The following is a 24,096-nucleotide window of genomic DNA, read 5'->3' on the forward strand; positions in this document are numbered from 1 at the left end:
TCTAAACCCCAAAAAGCACCCTCCGACAGGCAGCATTGAGGAAGAAAAGCAGCGTGCTGCGGCCAGCACCGAGAGGAGTAAGGAGGACGGACGGTGTGCCTACAACAGGAACAATACACCGCATCCTCCAGGCGCTGTACGGTTTACATACGCGCTCTTTTTTGTTGTTGTCTTTGTCAACTTTTTTAATGCATGCAGGCATACCGCTTTAAAATCCGCTTACACGCACACGAACTCGCACACACCCACGTTGAAATCTCTCCATTTGTTGCTTGAGCTGGAGGGGATTAAAACATGTCTGATCACAATTCCAGCACCAGTGGATTCAAACCAAATGAACCTAAAAGTGCATGCATTTGACCCTTTATTTAAGGAGGATGTTAAATAGTATAAGGTCGAGCTCCACGGATCTTTAACGACGAGGGTTCCTGTCATTGCTTTGTCAGCCGTATTCTTTGCTTTTGAGATGATACCTCATCAGTAAGTCAAGTAAGAGTCGTTAAAGTCAAAAGATCCGCCCGTGAGGTATGTGTTTTTATTTTTTTATTTTATGACTATTGTTTGAAGTAATTAATCAGTGTGACGTGTGAGCCCAAACCCCACAGCACATGGGTCAGTCAGCTTATTGTGCATTGAACAATTGGCTTTCATACTAAAAAGCAAGTTACTCAAGCATAGCAGTGCAATGGAAACATCAGTATTACTATTAAGGCAATAAAGCATTTTTTTACACAACAGGCATTTAGGCAGAACTGTTAAAGTTCTGCAGATTTGAGCACATTCAGTCTTTCTTGGTCCTGTGCTTATCTTTTCCCTGAGCTTATCTTTTGGGCTTTTCTGACCTAAAAAAACAAAACAATTGGAAGACATCATGTTGGGGAGCACTTCTCTGTCATTCTTTTGGTAAACCGTATGTTAACAGGTCATCTTAAAAATTATTGGCAAACTAATTCACAATGAAAGTATGTATTAGTTGGAGCCTTAACTAACACGTGGCATTGATGTGTAGGCTACACTTCTTATTTGCTATATTTATGAAAGGGGGAGGAAAGTATCTTCAAACATGTGAGTTCAAATTGCACGTCACAACCTTCATGAAGCCCATTGGCACAGCTTTCTCTTGTCATGAACTTTAGTAGGTCGGGCCTCCTATAAAAGATGAGTCAGAGTACATTTAGTTTTAATCTGGTTCAATGTATTTGTGTTATGCAGAAAACCTCAAAACTGTGTGTTGCCCTCACAGAGATTCAGTCATGAAACTTTTCCATGAGGCTACAATTTCAGCACAGCGCATCAATTTAAGTGTGCTACTACTTTTTAATCACTTACTTTAGTCATAGCCTTATGTGATAACGCTCCATTAAGACTTGGTGCCCACTGTCTTTTGGAAACCTACTTACACACATAAATCTACTTCTTGCAATCTATACAATTAGTATATTACCTATGGATGTTCAACATGTCAGGCATACTTATATTTGACATTTTTGCAGGGCGTTGATGCGTTTTGATAACACATTTGATGTATTGCAGATCATGGCTATCGTTGGGGGGGCAGTGGAAACTTTAGATGAGATTCCAGGTCACGTGTGGAATGGTTTGCCTGACTGTTTGAGTCTGGGACCTTCTGCTGTAAATCAAAGCCGCGTCGGTGAGTACAAAAGAGTGTCTTTCTGTTTCGATAATTGCAACTGAGTGTGAGTGTGTGTGTGTGTGTGTGTGTGTGTGTGTGTGTGTGTGTGTGTGTGTGAGATCTGAGTTTCTCTGTGCTTTGTTAACACAGCCAGGCCAGGCGCTCATGCATTTTAGTGCACGTGAGTGTTCCCCACTGGCTGCTGGTTTGCACTGCATTCAGACAGCGGTAATGTCTGATAACGCCATGTTGAGAGGCAATAAATATCTTCTGAATTCCGTATGGAGAACCTTTAACAACTTTTAAGATCATAATGAGGTGAAGTGCTGCCATTTCTGGTGCCACACCATGAAAAAAATCAATATGTACGGTAGTCGGGAGTGAGAGACAAATCATTTTTTCCTCCCGTTTGAATTGTGCTATAAATTACAGATATGATGTTTGATCATTGTAGCCCTTTAAGCCCTAACCCTAACCCCTAATCCTATTTATTGTTTGAGTTGTGTTTAGTGGTTGTCGGGATTATATATTATTGTAGCCCTGATTTTTATGTTTAATTTGACACCTAACATGTTTGTTTTTTTGGGGGGGAGGGATTTATACCATGATTTTTTTCTTGATTTTCCTGATATAAAAGGGGCTCAACAGGTTAAAAGATCATTTTGCAGATCAAGAAAGCTGCATTTTGTTGTAAATAAATATGTAATTAGAAAGACTTAACCAAAAGTTACATACGTGTTGTCGCTCACTGAAGCTGTGTTTTTTTTTCCGTGATGTACTCGCACCAACATCGGGTCTAGCTTGTTTTTTCCGCTTCCCAGCTGATAGAGAGTCACACATCAGGTCAGATATTGTTATATTTATGCCTGGAACATGGCTAAAAGACATAGCTAGCTAGCAAGCCACTTCGGCCATGTTTGTGTTGTTTACATATATTATGCAAGACGAGTTTCACACAAAACTATATGGAACTGTGGCAAAGCTACGACAAAGTGTGAATTTCTTGACTTGCAAAATGTTCTTTTTAAATTGACAAACATCATATCTGTAATTCATGGCATAATAATAATACAAAATTGGTCTCTGCAGTTGACTACCATACAATTCTTTTTCCAAATAAGGTCCCATGGGGAACACCAGACGGGAGGGACTTAACCCATCTTTTTACATTCTGATTTCAATTCGCATTTCACATATGTACAACTTTGAAAATGCCGACCAGCAGCAAATGACAGTGAGACTAGACTGTGTTGGAAAATTTTGAACGTTTATTGCATTTGTGGACGATCAAATAGTGTCAACAAAAGTGAATTTAAATGCTAGTTATGTCATTAGGTTGTACATAGCTATTCTTTGAAACTGGCAGATTAAGGCTCAATTCTCAAATGTAATGGGTTTATGATGTTTTACTTATTCTTATTTCCAGGTGTCTGGGCTACTCAGTTCATCCCTAAAGGCAAGAGGTTCGGCCCATTTGTTGGAGAGAAGAAAAAAAGGTCCCAGGTGACCAGTAACGTGTACATGTGGGAGGTACGTTACAGGCTGCTCTTTTAAAATACTCTCTGCGCCTTTCTCTTCTCTGCATAGCTAAAACAAGCCCAACTACTTCCTACAGTTTCAATAGATTGTGCAAGTAGCCCACATAATCTCTTGTCATCTGTAAGAGTTGTATGACGCATTAACTCAAACATCTAGGCATCGAGGCCCAACTGCTGTTTTGGGGGAAATAAAATAAAAACCTTTGTTACATTGCTATGACAAATGCTGCCAATTACGTTTTAGTTCCCACTTGGGTAAAAGTGACCACATTTAGTGCTCCTGTCCAGTTCTTTTAGAGCTACGTATTAAAACATAATTGTACGTGTGTCCTAAAGGTTTACTTCCCAGCGCGGGGATGGATGTGTGTTGACGCCACAGACCCCATGAAGGGGAACTGGCTGCGATACGTGAACTGGGCACGCTCTGGTGAAGAGCAGAACCTCTTCCCCCTGGAGATCAACAGAGCCATTTACTACAACGTGTTAAGGGTAGGTCAAACACATACATGCCTATAGGCCATACAACCAGGGGCACATGTGTAGATGAATGTTAAAATGCTGTTATAATGCTGTCCAGTTCAACACCACTGCATACAACCACTGCATACAACGGCAATAATTAGATAAGAAATAAGATAATCCTTTATTAGTCCCGCAGTGGGGAAATTGCAGGATTACAGTGCAGTGCAGACAAGAGACACATAGTAAAATAAAAAAGTAATATAAAAAAACAGTAAAGAAGAAAATAATCCTCAATAGCAAGATTATATATATACAGACAGAATAAAAAGTGTATGTGTGTGTGTGTAGTGTGTGTGTAGTATGTGTGTATATATATATATATATATATATATATATATATATATATATATATATATATATATGTGTATGTATGTGTGTATGTGTGTATATATATATGTGTATGTATGTGTGTATATATATATATATATATATATATATATATATATATATATATATATATATATATATATATATATATATATATATATATGTGTATATATATATATATGTGTGTGTGTATATACATATATGTGTGAAGGTAACAGTGTCAATCACAACTGAACCTGATTATTATTGTAACGGTTGGCTAGAAGAGAACCTCTTCCACCACTAGATAAAAATGGCATAATACTGTAATATAGTGCATAATTGCATCAGTTTGAAATCCCTCACTGTGATATAAGAAAGCGTAACACCCATTAAGATTCATGTCAATCTAAAAAGTGGTTAAATGCAGTTATGGCAACTTCATCCCACAATAAACTTGCCATCCAAAAATGTGCACTATTGGTGAATGTACTGCAGACTATGGTGAAAACAGTCAACCCCCCCCTCCCCACCGCACACACACACACACACACACACACACACCTAAGACAGATAAGATGCACAGTGGCCCAAATATCCCCCTTGCCTCCCAGCAAGCCGAGCTGTGATTGGTGGCCGACCTCATCTCTCATTGTTGCAGCCTATCGGGCCGGGAGAGGAGCTGCTGGTGTGGTACACTGTGGAAGACAACCCTGAGATAACAGCTGCACTGGAGGAAGAAAGAGCCAGCAGTCAGAGCAGGAAAAAATCACCCAGGGCGAAGCGAGGTGAGGCCTTACTTACACTCACCGAGATGCCATTTGTGACTCCGTTTCGGTCCCCGCGATGTGTGCGTTGCCCGCACGGCCGTGCACCAACTCGGCCACGGATTGAATTCTTCAGTCGAAGTTGTAACAGGGGGGAGCTAACGCTAAGCTAGCTGTGCTGTGCTGCAACCGACGGCAGGCTAGTGGGAGCTAACGTGAACGATGTGTTGGAGCTTTTCTCTCCACTTTCACACCCGATCCCGAAACTCGTCGCTGCGAGCAGATTTATCTCCCAAATAACGACCGATCCGGCCAACTCGTTGCCGTTTGGCCCCACGTGTAGCTGTTAAACGGGCACCTGGGGGCAACTTTTAGCTGCTTTTCCTCCTCCTCTGGGTCCTGACGTTGTCGAGGATGTGACCTTCCTTGAGTTCCTAAAGCATGAAAGCCATCCATCGGCGAGCCTCTACTTGATGGTGGCCTAGCAGCTTTGGCTAGTTAGCCCGCTGCTTTATCCGACTGCGGGCTGATTGCAGCGTATGTATTGGATAACAACCTGAAATATAACTGCCATATGCTGTGGGTGGGTATCTAAAATTATCTTTCTCTCGGTTTTGGGTCCACAATAACCGGTTCATCGAGTTGTCAGACTTGGGTGTTGCATGCTAGCGTGAAGCTAAAACGGCTAAGGTCTGAGAGCACGGAAATCCCAGAGAGTACAGGAGCAGATGGCAAACTGAGAGGAGTGTATTGTTATTAACAACTTATTACATCGATACAACGAGGAGACGGTTGTCGCAGTGGCACTCTTTGTGATTAGTCGCTGTGGTGTTAGCTCCCGGTTTCATATCAATAACATGTTGTGGCTTCAGACAGACAAACAACCGGAAAATAACGCCACAGAAACGTAATTTCGTCAACCTTTTTTTAAATAACGTTACAGTTCGTGTTCAGCTAAATACTGAGAACTGTAAAACGTACAACATATTGTACAAACAAATTCAATATGGCTGCTATATGTCACAATTACATGTTTTTTCCCAGTATGAACTTTGGACATAGTCTTTCCATCTTATGGGTCGTGTGTGTAATTCACTGAGGGACCATGAAGAAGAGGTTAACTGGGGGTGGGGGGGAGACATTCAGAATCAGTTTTTGATACTTCCTGTTTCACCTAAAGCATTGGCATGTGGTGTAGGGGGCAATGTGAAGTGTATTGTAATGCATGATAAAAACACCTTACATAAATATCACATTGGAATAAGCTACCACGAGAATGCGCTTGTGTTGATAAATGCTTGCAGATGTTATTCAGAGACTGACTCTTAGTGTAGATGCAATTTAATGAACACTAAAATACAGGAAACATATAGGAGGTAGCCAGGAAACAAAATGTAAGGGCTGTGAGCTACATGTCCTGAGTTTTTATTTTAGCTTTACAGTGGGGTTTGTGCTATTTTATTATGTGCCCAACAGGAAATAGCTTCGAGCACATCATCTCTTTTTACTGCAGTGTTGTGGCTTTTGGCAGCCCTTTACTGTACTGCAAAGTCAACCTTGGTGAAGTTAGCTTACCTATCCTGCTAGCTTCATCTGAATATCAAACACAATGCATGTTATCTAACCGTTGTGTGTCAGAGTCGGTTTGCTTGCACAGCAACTGTGGATAAAAATACAAAATCACAGAAAAGGCTAGGGCCCCGCAATGCTAGTTAAATGATTGTGTAGTTTAGCAGAATACCTGTGACCATGCTGGTCAGATGACTGACCTGTAGCATGTGTTTCTCTGGTATAAATAAAGCTTTGTGGTCCAGGTCAGGTGACCGTGTTGACAGTCTTCATGATGAGGAGGTCCCAGGAAAGCCTCTTCAGTCAGGCAGGGGTTAGACATTTAAATTACTGATGCATCATTTTGACTGCAATACAAGGCTGTTTTAGGCTTTCTTCTATGATTTGGTGTAGACATTTGAGCACACAAGGTGAAAAAGTAAAGTCCTATTGGCATAGTTTTCATGGGTCTAATAATCACATATTACACCTGTTTATTTTACAGTCACATTTAAGTCTTGGTATCCCTCCTCCTATTATATAATTTATTTTGCAATAAATAACCAAAGCCTGCTATTTAGCCAGAAATGTTCATGTTTAAATACACATATCACCATATTCTTAACATGTTACAACAATTGGTCTCATAACATGTCATTTTTGTTGTTGTGTTGTTGCGGGAGATTCTGCTCATGGAATAATTGTAGGAAAAACCTAGCACTGGATACAAAATATCTTTATATTATAATTAGGTTTTGACAATCCTCATTTTAAAACTGTGTTTGCTTTTGATCAAGTCTGATATAGATTGTGTGCGTGTGCTTGCAGCCAAAAGAAAGCTGCTGGAGAGAGCCAGACAGGCTGGTTTGGGTGGATTCAAGAAAACACGCGTAACCAAACCTACTGTCAACGAGATGTGGGATGAAGAAGAAGGTAAGGTGACTTATTGTTGGGGATAATTAATAATAATAATAATAATAATACATTTAATTTATATAGCGCTTTTCCAGATGCTCAAAGATGCTTGACAGAGACAAAACAGAACAAAACAAAAATATAGAAACAAAACAAACAATCCCAAAAAAGAAAATAAGAAAAAGAAAAACTGGAGAAGCTGCAACAGAATTAGTCCTGCAGTGGAGGGTAGGGAGCAGGGGTTAACAGGTGGAGGGTGGGAGCAGGGGTTAGCAGGTGAAGGGTAGGGAGCAGGGGTTAGCAGGTGAAGGCGAGTTTGAAGAGGTGTGTTTTGAGGGCTTGCTTAAATGACGATAGGGTGGGAGCTTGACGAATGTGGATGGGGAGGGCGTTCCAGAGGGGAGGTGCAGCAGCTGAAATTATTTGTTTACCCAGTCATTTACGAACATGTAACAGGTAGTTACTTAGCCTATTTAAAATAAAATGTTTGAACAGTCTACAGATATTCCTGAAATGGTTTGAGGGAAAAGCATAACTTCACACTAATTTGTTTACAGGTCTGAAGGAGGAGGACGAGAGGCCATCAACCTTTGGGCCCTCACAGGAACACCAGGAAACCCATCCCATGAGAAGCACTGACCGTAGGGATGTGCAGGACATGCCGACAGTGATGACTCGCAAGGGAAATGGGGAGGAGGAAGAGGAAGAAGAGGAGGATGCTGATGATTTGGAGGAACCGCGTGAAGTACAGCAGCAAACTGCTCAGCGTTCACCTGCGGCTGATTCCATACAAAATAAGGAAGAAAGCCATAAGGATCCACAGGGAAAAGTTGAGTCTTCCTCACTTGCTGGGCAAGAACCACAGGTTGATCCTGATCCGGATCTTGACCCCGACCCTGATGGTGACCTTGAGGGCGATCCCCATGGCGAGTCATATCCCTGTCAGCACTGTGAGCGCCACTTCTCCACGAGACAGGGTCTGGAACGTCACATACACATTCATGCCATCACTAACCAGCAAACGCAACTGTTCAAGTGCCGGTACTGCAGTAAATCCTTTGGCTCACAGGTGGGGCGGCGGCGGCATGAGAGACGGCATGAGAGTGGGCTTAAGAAAAGGCCTGGCTCTCTGGCAGGCACTGCCAGTCTACTCAGTTCTGTGATGCAGACTGATGGTTCAAGTCCCGACTGCACCAGCCCAACGAGTCACTATATAGCCATAGGGTCCCAGGTTACTGGCGGACCCCTGCACAACTCTGAGATGCAGAAAAAGGAGTTGGGGCCTTATGCTGACCGTCCTTTTATATTGGATGAAAATGGGGAGTCGAAGGAACTCCATCCCTGCAAATACTGTAATAAAGCATTTGGCACACACACAAACATGCGTCGACACCAACGTAGAATACATGAACGGCACTTGTTACCAAAGGGAGTTCGCAGGAAAGGCATGCTGCTGCAAGAGGCATCAGTGCCGAAACAACAACAACAACAACAACAACAGCAACAGCAGCCTGATGAGTCACATAACACCAGCCCTCCACCCGTCTACGTGCCCAGTGCGGACACAGAAGACGAGGTAGACAGGGATGATTACGCAGTTGACATATCCAAAAACATCTCTGAGAATTTGAGCTTCTACATTGACGGCAAGATTGTGTCGACCAGTTCGGTGAGCAGCTGTGAGGTGATAGAGGTGGACTCCAGATCTGCAGCTCTGTTCGGTCTGGACAGAGTCATCATCAGTCCAAATCAGATCAGTCAGGCTCTGAAGGTAGATGGTCGAACCAGCATTGTGAAGCAAATCTCCAACATTGGCCAGCCAGCAGCGAAAAGAAGAACATCCACACCCCCATTTGTTCCCAGCCTTAAAGTCGAGACGGAGTCAGCATCTCTCGCAGCCTCTTCATCGTCTTCATCATCCTCTACATCTTCCTCATCTAACTTGTTAGTGGGTGGACTGTTTCAACAAGCTGCCGATTCATCAGCATTTCAACGAGAGAAAACTGTTTATCTCTCACCTAAACTCAAACAGCTCCTTCAGACACAAGACATTCAGAAATCCACCATTGCCCTGATAACAGAAAGCCATAGACTGGCCTCGCCGTTGTCGGTCACCCAGCTGCCAGGGGCTTCAGGCAGGTTTAAAAGGAGAACATCCTCTCCCCCGTCATCTCCACAACTCAGTCCTGCATGTAAAACGGAGAGCTGTAAATCCGAGGTGGTGAGCTCATTCGCCCTAAAGGTGCCAAAGCTAGAAATCCTCAGTGCATCACCTCCTGGGAGCCTACTGGACAAGGAAGATGGAGACGGCCTGAACCTTTCTGAAAATAACATGCATGGCCAAACCTCATCTAATAGCGGTGGAAATTCCTGTAATCAGCAGCCTTTGGATCTGTCAAACTCTGTCACCAGGAGGAGGGACAGCTCAAACAAGGTGCTTGGGGATTCAGCTCTTGATTTAAGCTTCCATCGGAAGAGCAACGTCGAGCCTGAATTAAAGGGAGGTCCAGCACCACAGCCACTGATAAAAAAGAGAAAGCCGAACACTAGCATGCTTGAAAAGGTGCTGATGAATGATTATTTAGGTCTACCGTTGCCAGGAGATGAGGGCCCCTCGTCCGTAGCCAATTTGAGTTGTTTCCATCCTCGCTCTCCAAGCATTGCGCCGGAGTCTGCCCACCCCTCTCCACCCTCTTTGACCCCCGTCCTCATGAACCCCCCTTCCCCCGGCAACTCCAGTGTGACATCCCCGACACCACCACCCCCTCTACTACCTACCATACCATCTTCGCCAGCTATGCCTAGCTCTCCTCTTTCTCAGCCTTCAGACTCCTCTGCCCAGAGATCTCTTCCTGTCCTCTCGCCAAAAATGTCTCCAAGATCAATTGAACACAATGCCCTGTCGGACTCTGAGGACAATATGTATGCTGAAGAAGACGAGGAAGGGAACCATAGCTCTGAGCCACAGGACTTCCCCAACACTACACTTAAAGATCCTGTTCATCGCTCGGCGTCATTAAGCCCTCCTGAGCCGACATCGATGGATCTGGCTGCTATGGAAGAAGATGTTTCCCTGACTGCATCTTCCGTCGCACTGGCAAATGGTAAAATTAACCAAAACCTTGACTCAATAACAGAGGAATCTCTTGCCGTCCTCTCACCCAAGCCTGAATCCTCATCTTCCTCATCTCCTCCTCGTGCGTCTCATGATCCATCCCCAACACTGGTTTTATCATCATTCCCTCAGATTAAGATAAAAGAAGAGCCTGAGCCCTGCATAGATGAGCTGCCAGTTATGAATCATGCATCTCCGGATGGGGTTGACTCTTCACCTCAGCCCGCTGCTCCTGACAAACCGTCTGATAAAACCTCTGAGGCAGAGGAAGTCGACTCGACATACTGCAAGACCTTCGTGTGTAATGTCTGCGAGGAGCCGTTCAGCTCCATCAAAGAGCTCAGTGGACACATCACTGAGCATGCTGCAGACTGGCCCTTCAAATGTGAATTCTGTGTGCAGCTGTTTGGTGACGCTCCAGCCCTGCTGGCTCACCGGACAACGCTACACGGGGTGGGCAGGATTTTTGTGTGCTCTGTTTGTTCCAAGGAGTTTGCGTTTCTCAGTAACCTCCAGCAGCACCAAAAGGATTTGCATCCAAATGAGACATGTTCACATACCACTGTAGAAAGTGGCAAGCTTAGGCCACAAAACTACACGGATCCATCCAGAGCCAAAGAGGAAAGCAGTCCTTCAACACCAGCACCAGAGACGACTGATGTAGCTGCTCCACACAGTGACACTGATGTAGCAAAAGAAGAGCCTGATGTTAATGGTAATCATACAGAGGATGGGGCAGAGGACCCCAATGAGGAGCTGTACACTACAATAAAGATCATGGCCTCAGAAGGAGGGAAGCCTAAAGCCCCGGATGTTCGCCTTGGCATTAACCAACACTACCCCAGTTATAAACCACCCCCTTTTCCTTATCATAGCCGTTCCCATGCGGGCTCGGTGGCCTCAGCTACTAACTTTACCACCCACAACATCCCACAAACTTTTAGCACTGCCATACGGTGCACAAAATGTGGCAACAGCTTTGACAACATGCCTGAACTGCACAAGCACATTTTGGCCTGTGCCAGTGCCAGTGATAAGAAGCGCTACACTCCCAAGAAAAACCCCATCCCCCTCAAGCAAATAGTGAAGAGTCCGAACGGAGTCCCATCGCCCTCGACAGCCATTGCAGGCCACAGTCCTTTCCGTAGAATGGGTCAGCCAAAGAGACTTAACTTTAATCAAGATACAAAAACAAAAATGAGTGCCCTCAGTAAGAAGAAAAACCAGCTAGTCCAGAAGGCAATTACACAGAAAAATAAAGCTGCCACTTCTGCAAAGAAGGCTACTGTTAAAGTTGAAGAAGAGCCGGCCTCTAACGTTTGCCCCCACTGCAGTCGGGAGTTCACTTATCCTGCAAGTCTCAGTAAACATATGGTATTCAGCTGTCCCATGAAGCCCGTCGTTAAAAAGGGCAAAAAAGGTCTAGCAGAGGTGAAAAAAGAGGCGGCGTCAGTGGTAGATAAAAACATCAAGCTTAGAAAGAAAGCCTCGGACTGTGAAATACCACAGACGGAGTGGGAGCCTAAACCCCTCGGAAAGACCAGAGCTCGTAGCTCTGGAGCAGCAGACCCCGAACCCCCCCAGGCAAACAAAGGAAAACCCGCCGCGACGCTGGGCAGACTAAAGAGGCCTGCCTCGTTCCCAGCACCGGTTTCTGCAAGCAAAAAAACGAAGAAGGGCCAAGTTCAGTCTCTACCTCCCACCCCGTCAGACCCCGACGCTCCCAGTGTGACTGCACAACAACGACCGGCCATGAGAATGCAGCGTACGGGCAAAGAGGCAGCACCCAAGAGATTAGCTGAGGCCAAATCACCACCGCCACCACCACCACAGCAGCTGAAGAAAGAGGAGCGCTTCTCCCTTCGAATGAGAGAGCGAGTAGGTGGTCCAGTCACCAGGAGCTTACAAATGGTCAACGCCGCTCCTTCTGTTGAAGTGAAAACGGAAGAACCACCAACTCAAGAGCCAAAAGAGACTCAGGTGAGACGGCGTTTGTTTCTTTGTCCATCTGTGTTGGGGCGAGACAGATTAACTGGTCTGGCAAATATTATCTTATTGCAGATGTGTTGGTGCCACTGTAAATGCCAGCTGAGGGGTCGGAAGAATTGGCAGCACATAATTGGCAAAGATATGTTTGAGGCATTTTATTCAGTATTGCCATTACATAGTTTCTCCAGCAAAAATAATTAATCAAAATCAGAAATGCTGACAACTTTACTTTTTTATCTGCAAAATGTCGAGCTCAGTTTCTATCTTTGTGTTAGACGTGGTTTTGTCAGGACCGTGTAAAAATAAATGTAATACCTGCTGATTTATATATTGTTCTTTATAAAACTAATATCAACATCACAAGATAGATTTGGTCGGACTAACATCTTAACATCCTGTTTCATAAAAGTACTGTTGGACACCTGCATTTTGACTCCATGAATCGCTGCTTCTCCACACAGTTCTTTGTTGGTAAATTTTGTTTGTCTTGTGTGTTACAGGAAGTGCTGATGAAGTGAGCCATGTGGACACTGTTGAGCTCACCTGGGTATCCGGTTCTCACCTCTGGACTAATCAAGGCACTGACGGCACTGAGGTCAACCCTTTGTGGTGGGATTATTCACATAAAACATGTGAAGTCTCTCGACTGCCTTTGCTGGATTTAAGGAGGGATCTCTCTTTATCTTCCATCTATCTTATGAACTGAACTGAGCCTCGATTTTAGCCAGCCTTGCAAAAAAATGGAGAAAAATAACTGTAAATGACAATGAGTTAATATATACAATACGAGTCATTACTTGACCCAAAACAGTAACATTAGGGCTCCGTTATGTTGGAAAGCTGATATATTGCAAATGGCAATCATGTATTGGCGAGGGTTAGGGAAAATAGTTTATTCTTTTGTTCCATATTTTCCCCCTTTGGTTGTTTAGATTTTTGGATGTTTCTAGAGTCTCTTAATGCATGTGCAGAATAGAGCAGAAACTAGATTAAGCCAATTTCCATGTTCCTCCCAACGGGCACCTACTTCAGTTTATACATGATTTGCAAAGTATGTATGTTTTGATTTAAATTTCTGTAGTCATTATATTGTAGAATATATCTTGCTGGTATATTTTTGTTTGGGAAACAAAAATGAAAATGGCAGTATTTTGCTGCAACAATTGGTCCTCAGGAATACTGTATATCTGTGTGGTAAGTATGTGTATGATTATAGTTGGATGTGTGACCTGACAGCTATTCCTTTGGATAATTCTCAAGTATGTCATGTTTTTACTTGGTTTCTCATAATCTTGTTTATCCGACGTTGGCAGTTAATTCGAGGTGTAAAATGATAGAAATTATTTTGTATTCTCCTAAAATATAACGTCCGTCTTGAAAATTATTTTTAATAACACTCATTCAACTCAGTGTTTCTTACAGCACTTTAAAACAAACTGCCAAAATGTCTAGCTGGATCAGTAAGATTGGCTTAATTGAACGGTGAATAATGGAATGTATTCAGACACTTTGCAGACACTGGTATCTTGCACCAAATTGGTGCAAAGCATTCATATAATCTCAAATACTACTTTTACAGCCCAGACATCTCTAAATTGTTTGTTTCCGTTAAGCAATGAAAATGACACATGAACCAACTTTTGTATGCCAAAATGCATGTTAATAACTCAATTCCTCAAATAAGTTGAATGCAGCAGTGTTTTGTTTTTGTCTGCGCAAGTGGATGTGTGCAAAGATGTTTCATGTGTTGATTTTCTTTCAGGAGCCATACCATAATAACTCAACTGAACAATTTTTCTTCTGAGGACAAAGTCATCTTTTGTTTCTGTGCATTGATATATTTGGCAAGTTTGTACCAATGGAAAGCTTATTTTTAGCTAATATTTTCCAGTGCTCATCCCACTTTCTCACTCTTGACCATATCCAGTTGTACCACAGACAGTGCTTAAACGCTTGTAGCATGTTATGGGAAAGTAAATTGAACAATATGATTTGAAACTAATTTAATTTCCATGTGGAATCTTCATGTTTGCCTTTTCAGCGTCAAGATTATGTATTTAAGGATGAACAAAGACAAAAATCCCGAATGACCTCAAGTAAAACATTGCTGTAATTGACATAATAATAATTAAAAAAAGTTTTTCAAATTGTGTTTACGCTTTTATTGTTTTTGCTTACAGGGTTTTCAATTGTACAAGCTGTGCGAGATGTGAGTAAAAGAAGAAATTGAATGGGTGGAATTTGTCTTCTAACATTGATCCAGGTTTATTTCCCCTCATTCAACTTCCTATTTTATAGAAAGGGAGTTCTCAAGTTCATGATGTAATATTAATGTATTTCTATTATGGTTTACTGGTTATGTAAAAATCAATTACTTTGTGGCTGTAGAGAGAGAACATGATTAACTGCACTCTTTAGTGGCTCTGACTCTTTTAAGGGTATTTCATTCACTGAGACCGTTTCTCATTTTATTTCTTTATTTTAATATAATGGATGTTCCTGCTATTTCGGCTGTAATAAAGTTGCCCAAATTACATTTGCTGATTGCCCTCTCCACTTGCAGCCTGTCGGTGATCTGTATAGGATTCCGAAGAAAAAAAAATGTAGTTTCCGTTTTATTTGAATAAGATAGAGGGCAGTGCTTCACATAAATCAGATTTTAAGTTGCTGCCTCTACTCCGCAGGTCAGCAAGCTGCTACTGGAGGGCCATGGCCATCGGCAGCCTGCTTGTTGCTGCGAGATCTGTTTCTATTTTGGGAGCAGTGCACTTGTCAGGTTGATATGTGAGTCCTACAGAACCTTACATTCGCACCTCTGCACCTTCACCTTGCAGAGGGAAACGGGCGCAAACTGCAAGAGTGGTTTGTTACTCACCGATATTTGATTTCACATTAAATGGGGCCGTTTTTATGTCAGTTGAACTTTAAACATGTAAGATGTTTTGAGCCTGGATATTACCCTTAGCATTTATTGCTTAAACACCATATTGTAAATGTGTCTTATTACTTTACTAGTTTATTATTGGCCACTGCCATAAATCTCAGCAGGACTAATGTGCTGTGTTGTGCACACGCTCATTAATTATCTCTAATATACCGTTGCCTCCTTTTTGATGCGCTATGGCTGAAGCACAGTTAATATTTTTTCATTAAGAGATAAAGCACAACAAAACTGTTACTAACCGCATAAAAAGGTGAATATACTATAAATATAATTACATTTAATCAAACCAAACCTATAAAGCTAATGTAGGTCTCCCAACATAAGAAATAAACAAAATCCCAAACTAGCTACAAAGTAATTACATGATTGTGGAAAACCAGAAAATGGAGTCTCTCAGGATAAGTGTTAGCAGTAAACTTCTTCCAACGTTAAAGATCTTTTTTTAGTATAATTCATGCTTGAAATAAATCCAAATAAAGTAGCGCATGAGAAACCTCAATTGACTAATATTCATGAGTTGCAGCTTTAGAAATAAACCCCTCACGTAATAATAAAGTTAACAGTTTCTTTCTAGAGCATTGCCCAGTGTAAAAACAGTGTCATATTAACCTGGATAGGAAACCACAAGCATCTCATAATCACTGATGGCACATTTGTCACCAGAAAACCCCTTTCAAGGTCTCATCTGGCATATGTGCATCTGCTGAGATTATTTTTGTCCAGACGCCATCCATCACGCTCATGTACAGTAATGAGCTATGAAGCCCACCGGACAGACGGTGTGGAGCAGAAATGTGCCTCTGGCTTTGGGAACAAATTTGGAGAACTGGGATGTCTTGTGACTGGATCTTCACATGAGGTTATCACGTTGATGGATGGGGTTATGAATTAAATCCAATCTGTATGTTGGATGTGATCCACAGGCTGGATTTTTCTTTATTCAGAGGGATGAGGAGACGTGTTTATTTGCCCCAGTGCCTTGATGGTATAGTTTATGACTGGATATGGTTTATGACTGCTCCGCTGTGGGTGTGGAGGGGTGGGCTCTTGGAAGAGTGCTGCACCATACTCATGCTGTCAGGGTGAAATATCACGACACTCTCTCTTGATTGTTGTGTACGGTGCTTCAGCCCTATTCATAAAAATGTAATTCCATGCAGCTCTGTGCCTGGCTTCACGAAATAAACTACGATACCCCCGAGAGGCAGCTTTAATGCATGGAAGAGCACCGAGGCTGCTTAAGGGGCTCGGTGCTCAATTACCACGTTCAGAAGGTTCAGGACAAGCATCTGTTTGTGGAAATAGACTCAAAGTAGAGCTGGTATGCAGTAATATTGCACTACATTACTTGACTTCATGAATGTAACATAATAGAATGTATTAGAGATTGGTGAACAAGATGTCACTGATCAGTAAAAACCTTATTTATCTCCACATCTTTAGATAAACTAAGATTTAGATAAATAGGTTATATAACTTAAAACTACTACTATTTCATCCACATCTTAAAGAGTAGCCTAACAGCACTTTGTCCTCTCTGTTTGAACATTCCAAGTTGTTTTCACCTCTGAACACACCCGGCATCACTGTTAGGCGTGGCGGTGTTCGGTCAGCCACGTGCTCTGTTGAACCTGTAACCACACCCAATAGTGATGTCACCAGGCCTTGAAGTACTCTTATCCTGCACTGCAGCAAGGTGAAAAGCAAAGACAGGCTTGTCAGGGGGAGTGAGGTTACTCTTTCAGCTAAATAAAGCAATGCAAAACAGTGCTAACATCCTGATGTTAATATCATGTTTATCGTATTCATTTGTATCCCACTGGAAATTAAGCCTTGGTATAATACTATGATTTGTTATTTATTATTTTCATCATCTTTTGATCTGCTGTTGATTCAGCTTGAGTGTGAATAGCATCGTTGTAGCTTTAAAAGAAATGTGCTTGTGTTTCCCTTTTCTTATAACAAAGAGATCTGATTGAATACAAAGAATCTGGATCAGACTGGATCGCTGGTTTTAAACCATACTGGGATTGGTCTTCGAGAGAATGATAGCCCGCCAGTGATGGGGAGACAGAGTGGGAGGGAATGACAGCTGCTCATACATGACAATATACAGCCTCTAAAAAAAACACTCTGGCTCTTCTTCTTGTTCAAAGAGAATGGCATTAAAGATGATGAAGACGGAGAGATGTAGTCTGTTGGGCATTACTCTCCCATACTTTAAAGTGAAGTTGTGTCTCAACTCTTCTTCTTGTTTGTAAAATGTCTGCATTCAGTTTGGCCTTAGTATTCTTCAGATTTTAGTTGTGTGTGTATGCTACCACATGCTGTCTGTTACTGCTTCTGACTTTGTTATTTGGATTGAATCACTACTTAACCTCCTCTTAAGCGAACACATTCATTTCACAGCTATTTGTTTTTCATGTCTCGCAGTTTTTTTTTCTCACCTGCAGAACCACCTGCTTAAAATCAGCCCACCACCCGAGCCTTCCTCCGAGCTCCCACTGTGGTTGAGGGTCCTGCCATTTCCTTTCAAAACAGGAGGATGTGATGCGGGGATGTGAGTGCTGCGCTCAGGTCCCTGGTGTGCTCGCCTTGCAGAGCCGTGGTGTGAGGGATGGCTCCATGACAATGGGCTTCCTGGAAAAGGTTTTTTTCTCTTGTTGCCCTGGAGGAAATCAGTTGTTTAACGCAGGTTTACACGCTGCAGAAAGGTTAGACGGGGCGGGGATTGAATAATATGTTGGAACGCCAGAGTTTTGCCTGTGGTCGAGGTCTCCATGCCAACAGCTGCACAGTGAGTGCCATGTCTGTGCCTCTAAGGCCTGAGAAGGTATTTTAAGACCTTGTAATGTGTGCTCATTTGATCTCATGACTGTTCATTTTTATCACTACACCTTCATGTACCTTTTGGCTGCAGTGTGTGTAGAGGGCATTTGTGGCTGTTGCACTACATAATGAGGCAAGTAGGAGTTTACAAGAGTTATTTTTCAGTTGAGAATGAGCTAATTTTATTTTTATACTCAGCAGTTTTTTACAATTCCTTTTCAAGATGAAGCCTCTGGAAACCACCAGCTGTACAAGCCCTACTTTTCACTTTTTATTCAAGCCCTCCACTTTTTCATCCTCTTTTTTTCTCCTCAGCGCTGGGGGAAGATGAAGCACTCGAGTTTGCTAGAATCTGTTTCCCAGCAGCGGCTCGAGCTTTAAGATGGATCGAGGGGATTTGCATGGGGTGGGGTGGAGAGAGTAGGGAGGGAGGAGGGAGAGAGGGAGAGAGAGAGAGAGAGAGAGAGAGAGAGAGAGATGTTACTGCTGAGGCACAGCAAATGAGGGCTGTATAGAGGAGAGGGGAGGAGGGAGAGGGAGGAGAGAAAAGGGGGCATAGTCACACAGATCAGAAGACAGCAGTCCCGTCCTGTGTCCAGAGGACAACCGTTGCTGTCTCCTCACACTAGTGACGAGAAGGGCTTGACTTCTACCTCTCCTCTTCTTTGCTCTTCCCTTCAACCCAGCCTGTCTGGAGCCGCAGAGGACTGTCAGCCTGTACAGACGAAGCGCAAGATCAGAGTGCTGGCAGAGCCACTGTGCCTACAGCTCTGCTACCTGCTCTACCACGCTCACACACGCACAGCAAAATGCTTTCACAGGCACACATTCAGAGAACTTTCTCTTGCGCGCACACACTTACACGCTGACAAGCAGGCAGGCACACCCCCTTCATTATCTGTGCGGCGAGCAATTCTGCTCATATTGGTGTGAGCAGCGAGGGGCTGTACATCGCTCCTCAGCAGCAGCAGCGGCAGCAGGACGGGTCCAGAGGCGAGCAGTCATCACCAGAGATCACACACCAGCTTCAACAACTGAAGGCAAGGAGCCCCCCCCCACCCCCCACATGCCTATTTCTCCTTTTTCTTTTTCTCTTTTGCCTCTCTCCACTTTTCTATCTTGATGTGACGCAGTGTTGCTGACCTTCCCTCATCCCCCTCCTCTCTCTTTCTCCTCAGCTTGTGCCAGTGGAACAGACATGGAGGACACCCTCACCTGCAGCCATGCCACTTTCTCCCAGGTGTTTGGACGCCAGGGACAGCTCATGCAAGCCAGTGAGTAACCACAATTACACCATCTAACAAATCTTTAGCCGGCTGCATGTCCCGCATGTCAGCGTAACTCATCTCCACAATCTGCATTTCTTCCCGATCTCATCCTCAATCTGATTGCGATTTCAATTGAGCTGATGCTGAGAGGTTTAAGGTAGATACGATGACAGCATCATGGCTTAAATCTCCCTGGGCTGCTGCTGAGACTGAGCATGGAGTTTTTTGGGGCGAAAAAAAATAAAAACGGGGTTATTTTTGGAATGGATGTCAGAGATGTGCGTGCTTATGTAAAGGGCAAGAAAAAAAAAATCACTTAGATTGCGGTTGATGTTTCTGTTAGCTCAGGAAGTTGCCGTTGGCAGGTTGGATTCATTAACTTGTGTACTATTTTATTTCAAGAAGGGACCAACAATAGCCTATATTTTTCAGACAATATACAGGTTGAACTCGGGGCTGTGGCTCAGCTGTGCTGGGGGTCGCATTTTGACAAAGGGGGCACTTTATGGGGATTTGAACACGGGACGATAAATCCGAAAAAGGCTGTTTTGTGGATTAGTTTGTGTTTTGTTAACAGAGCAGGTAGTTCATAAAGAACATGTCTGCATGTGACAGAAGCCGATCTAGAAATGTCTTACTGTCAGGTGTAAAACCAATAAGACAGACTCTGCAATGTATTTATAATGTAGGTGCACAGTATTACTGAGGTTGGCTCTGAGAGCATCTGACTATCACAGATGCTCTCAGAGCTTAGACTGATAGTTGAATTATTGAAAACAGAATCTATCAAGATTTTCAGGGGCACAGGAACATTGAACACAACCGTGAAGCTCTGCAAATAAAGCATACTTCAAGTGATATCTTATTATGTAATTCACATGGTCAGAATGCATATTTCCTTTGGGAGGAAGAAAGAGCGGAGATTGACTTCCTCCAAAATGAAAGTGTCTGCTGCATCCTCCCTCATCTGGCCTGGTATCTCTCCTCATGGAGCCGTGCTGTGAGAACTTAGTCAGTGCCTTTGATGCCTCCGCTCGGCCATAAATGCAAAGTGATTCTTCACGTAGTGTTGTGATGGATAATGAGGAGAGCCCAGGGCAGACATCAAAATAAAACTGCCTTTAGAGCTGCGTCCCATACATTGACTTTGCCACATCGGTTTTAAATTCCTGTGTTTCCCTTCATTACCACCTGGAGAGATAGAAGTGTCTGTGTGGAGTTTCAAAGTGAGTGTCATTAACAACAACACCGCTAAGACAGCACTTTGTGTAGCTAATAATGGAAACACAGCAGCTGGAAAATTCATGCTCCTTAACACGTGTTTCTTAATGGCCTGTGTTGCAGGGTTTCATCTGTTGGGATTTATTCGCCTGTTTGATACATGGAGTTATTTTAGAAGATAAACATGAAAATCTGGTGCAGTAGATTGTGGTTGTCTTTGCTGATGTTGTTCGCCCCTTATTTACACACGAGTACCCGTTTTTGTAAATAATGCACTTTGTTTGAATGTATCTGTGGGCTTAAGTCCATATTAATGTTAAAGGGTTACGGGCCTGATGAATATTCTGCTTCATACAGGCAGAACACTGGAAACATCTATACTCTTGGTTTTAGAGCAGCACTGATCTGCTGCGTTTCACTCTGGTTTGATGTTTTTATGGCGAGCAGAGAGGGCGACCCTCTCGGGATTTATGTGCAAATGATACACAAACACTGAAAAAGCCAATGCACGCTGTAAGTACTTAAATGCATACTGAATTTCTCACATACACTGGGCATACGCTAAATGCCATGCATGCCTTTTTCCACAGCACAGTGCTGTATATGTGTGACTCGGTGAGTTTATCTGGAGGGCCCCACAGTAGAAAAGGGAGGTAAAACAAGAAGAGGGTGTGGCAGTGCTGAAGATTTGTATCACATCGGATTACGGCTGACAGTCTTATAGCTTTCAAAATAAAAGCATGAAAGTTTTAGAAATGTGAAAATGTATCACTGGGGAATAATTAGATAATGAGCAAACTAAAGAGACACCACAAGTGTAAAATACAGTTTACACTCCTAGCCTGGCTAAAACTAATACCATCTGATACAAAAGTCCTGCAATAAATCCTCCCTTCATGAGAGTTATAATGTTCAGGCTTTGTTTCAGCTGTTTTAGAGAGATGGTGTGCTTATTAATCCTCTCACGACCCCCTAATATGTATCTATCAATCCCCAAGTTGGGTACCAAAGATGTTTACTGTTGAAGTCAAACCTAGATTATCTTAACACACGTAAACACCCAACTGATAAAAAAAAATGCCGTATCTGATTTTCCTTCAGCCCGTTGTGTCTACTTTATCATGAAAGGCCACATGAAAGTGGGATGTGATGCATGTGTACACTATCTGCCTTGTGCAAATTCTGTTTGATTGGCACAATGACCGGGTTAGTTGTCAAAATGAATTCACAAGCAAGAGGGAGAAATCTAACAGATATGCAAATCACAGTTCTAGTTAGGCTGCTACTGGGTGCATTGATGTATGTTGATGTGTTGAGCTGAGATTGAGTTTTATTCTAAGTGACTGACATCTTTTTTGCAGAAATAAAATAGCAATCTTTGTGAGGAAGTGAAATTATGATGAGGAAAACAAGAGCTGTTAGTTCGTGTACAATTGCTGCTCTATGGATGCGTTCCAGAATTCCATTCAGAGATAAAACATCCTCCCTCTGTGCAGAGAAGTATTAGTGCTCAGACTAACGCTTACATGGACAACATGTATTAAGCAAAACAATAGCGAGAGTGTCCTCTTGTCCAAACAGAATCTTTTCATTTGTGCATCTTTGCCACTACTATAATTTTCCCCCGAGCAAACGGCAAGTGAAAACGCTGTGTCTGAGAACACCATGTATTATTCACTGCAGCTTGACTTTCTTTGTGTTGCCTCCTCATCGCTGGTTGAATTCACCCCTCTTTGTCTTTGCTGTTAGTTTTACCAACACGTTATCCTACTTCTTGCCCTTCTCTTTGCGGCAACAACATGTTCGTAATGGTTTACAGCTACGAGGGGAAAAAAGCCTCACAAATCCCTGCACGCTCACACTCGGCTCCTTCTTGCCCAAATGACCGTGCCCTGACAGTGCAGCGGTTTCAGTCACCTTTCTGCTCCACTGATCCAAAGGGATGTGAGGATCGGCGCAGTGTAAGTTTGTCCGCAGGGTAGTCCAGGAGGTCCACAGAGGCCTATAACTCTGAATATCTTCATTCTCCCTCTGCTGTCGAGCCATCGGCATGTCTCTGCTCAGGGAGGTCAAGGTGTTGGCTTGTGGCCAACGTTCTCGTCCCTGTTAGACTCCCGGGCTGCTGGCCATCCAACCCAATAGTAACACAATTCAGAGCGAGAGTCTCTTTAAATGGCTTCTTTAATTGAATCAATTTCACTGCAGGTGTGTACTGAATCTAATCCCAGAAGAGTGAATATAATTTTTGCCAGACATAAAGAACTTTGCTTCTCTTGGAAAAAAGTCCAATCAGATACATCAAATATACAAATAATATCTGTGACCAGTGCTGAATTGGCTTAATACATCCCTCACAATGGGTTATACTGACTTCAATTATTGATCACTTAGTCTCTGGGTATCCCCAGCAGCCTTGAAAATCACTCCATTAGTGTAGATACAGGCTTCATTTAGACCTACTTCTCATTTCTAATGCTCATATTGGATTTAAGAACCCCAGTCGAGCTGAGAGAGGCGGTCCTCGCTTGTCTGTCAGTCAGTACATCATGACTCACAGCGACAGCCTCAGGCCCGTCAGACATATTCCATGAATCTACATAAGCTGCTGTGAACATAAGTGTTCAGTTAAAGGGAAATAATGCACAGCAGTGAGCTACATTTGATTGAGTTATAATTACATGCATTTAGGTGCATTCGCTCCTCCAGTTGTTGATGGCAGGGGACCACATGTATCTTCATTAGCAGACTTTGCCTTAGGGTGATCAATAAGCCGATGGGAGTTCACTGACTGCATTAGTTCGGTGTTTTCTCTCAGAATCGACATGCCTGCTCTTTGACTGGAGATCAACATCTTCTCCTTGAGTGACACTAGTCTCCTCACTAACTGTAGAAGCTGTTTTAAGGAGATGTTGAGCTTCATGAACTGCTGAGCAGTTACTAAGAGCATCACAAGACAGATGCTCGTCTATGTGATACATGTGCTGCATGTTGGACCTCCTAACACACTCTGACTGTGGGTGGTATGGGATGGAAAATCCAACATAGTGTGAAGGGAAGACTACAGAGAAGGGACTTCGTTACGAACACGTTTTATATTCTTGCATTTTCAAAAGAGTTGTTAAATTTTGGTATTTATTAAGCCAGTAGAAATAAACAACACACAGGGAAGGTCCTTAGCTGGAATCAAAGCAGGGATCATTTATAGTTTTGCACCCACACACACCCACACACACTATTAAAACAGATGATAAATGTGAAACCGGAGTGACAGGAGACATCAAGAAGCTATTGTGCTTGAGCCATGCCTGCAGCTCCGTGAGGCTGAACTTAGACACAGTGGTGCTTTGAGTTAAATGTTAGCGTCGGCATGCTAACATGCTTTCAATGACAGTCCTAACATACTGATGTTTAGCAGTTATGATATTTACCTGTTTTCACCATCTTACTCTTAGCATGCTAACATTTAGCTCTAAACACAAAGTACAGCTGAGGCTGATGGGA

The 24,096-nt window shown here is 43.0% G+C and overlaps 2 protein-coding genes across 2 annotated transcripts in view; both read left to right on the forward strand.

Moving 5' to 3' along the window:
• Positions 1 to 1,536: 1,536 nt before the first annotated feature.
• prdm2b (PR domain containing 2, with ZNF domain b) lies at positions 1,537 to 13,153 on the forward strand (the record flags this gene model as incomplete). Its single annotated transcript, XM_079217737.1, has 7 exons — positions 1,537 to 1,651; positions 3,060 to 3,163; positions 3,508 to 3,660; positions 4,661 to 4,787; positions 7,143 to 7,247; positions 7,787 to 12,324; positions 12,834 to 13,153. The coding sequence occupies 7 exons, from the start codon at positions 1,537 to 1,539 to the stop codon at positions 12,849 to 12,851; spliced, it is 5,160 nt and encodes a 1,719-aa protein (XP_079073863.1). The 3' UTR covers positions 12,852 to 13,153.
• A 6,151-nt stretch (positions 13,154 to 19,304) lies between these two features.
• Positions 19,305 to 24,096, forward strand: part of kaznb (kazrin, periplakin interacting protein b) — a gene marked incomplete at both ends in the record, with an annotated part of 100,600 nt that continues 95,808 nt past the window's right edge. Inside the window, one exon of the mRNA XM_079217791.1 lies at positions 19,305 to 19,380. Within this exon, the coding sequence (XP_079073917.1) occupies positions 19,305 to 19,380 (76 nt within the window). The remainder of the gene's footprint in view (positions 19,381 to 24,096) is intronic.

Source organism: Taurulus bubalis (genome assembly GCF_910589615.1).
Source record: "Taurulus bubalis genome assembly, chromosome: 5".
Classification (NCBI taxonomy): Eukaryota; Metazoa; Chordata; class Actinopteri; order Perciformes; family Cottidae; genus Taurulus; species Taurulus bubalis.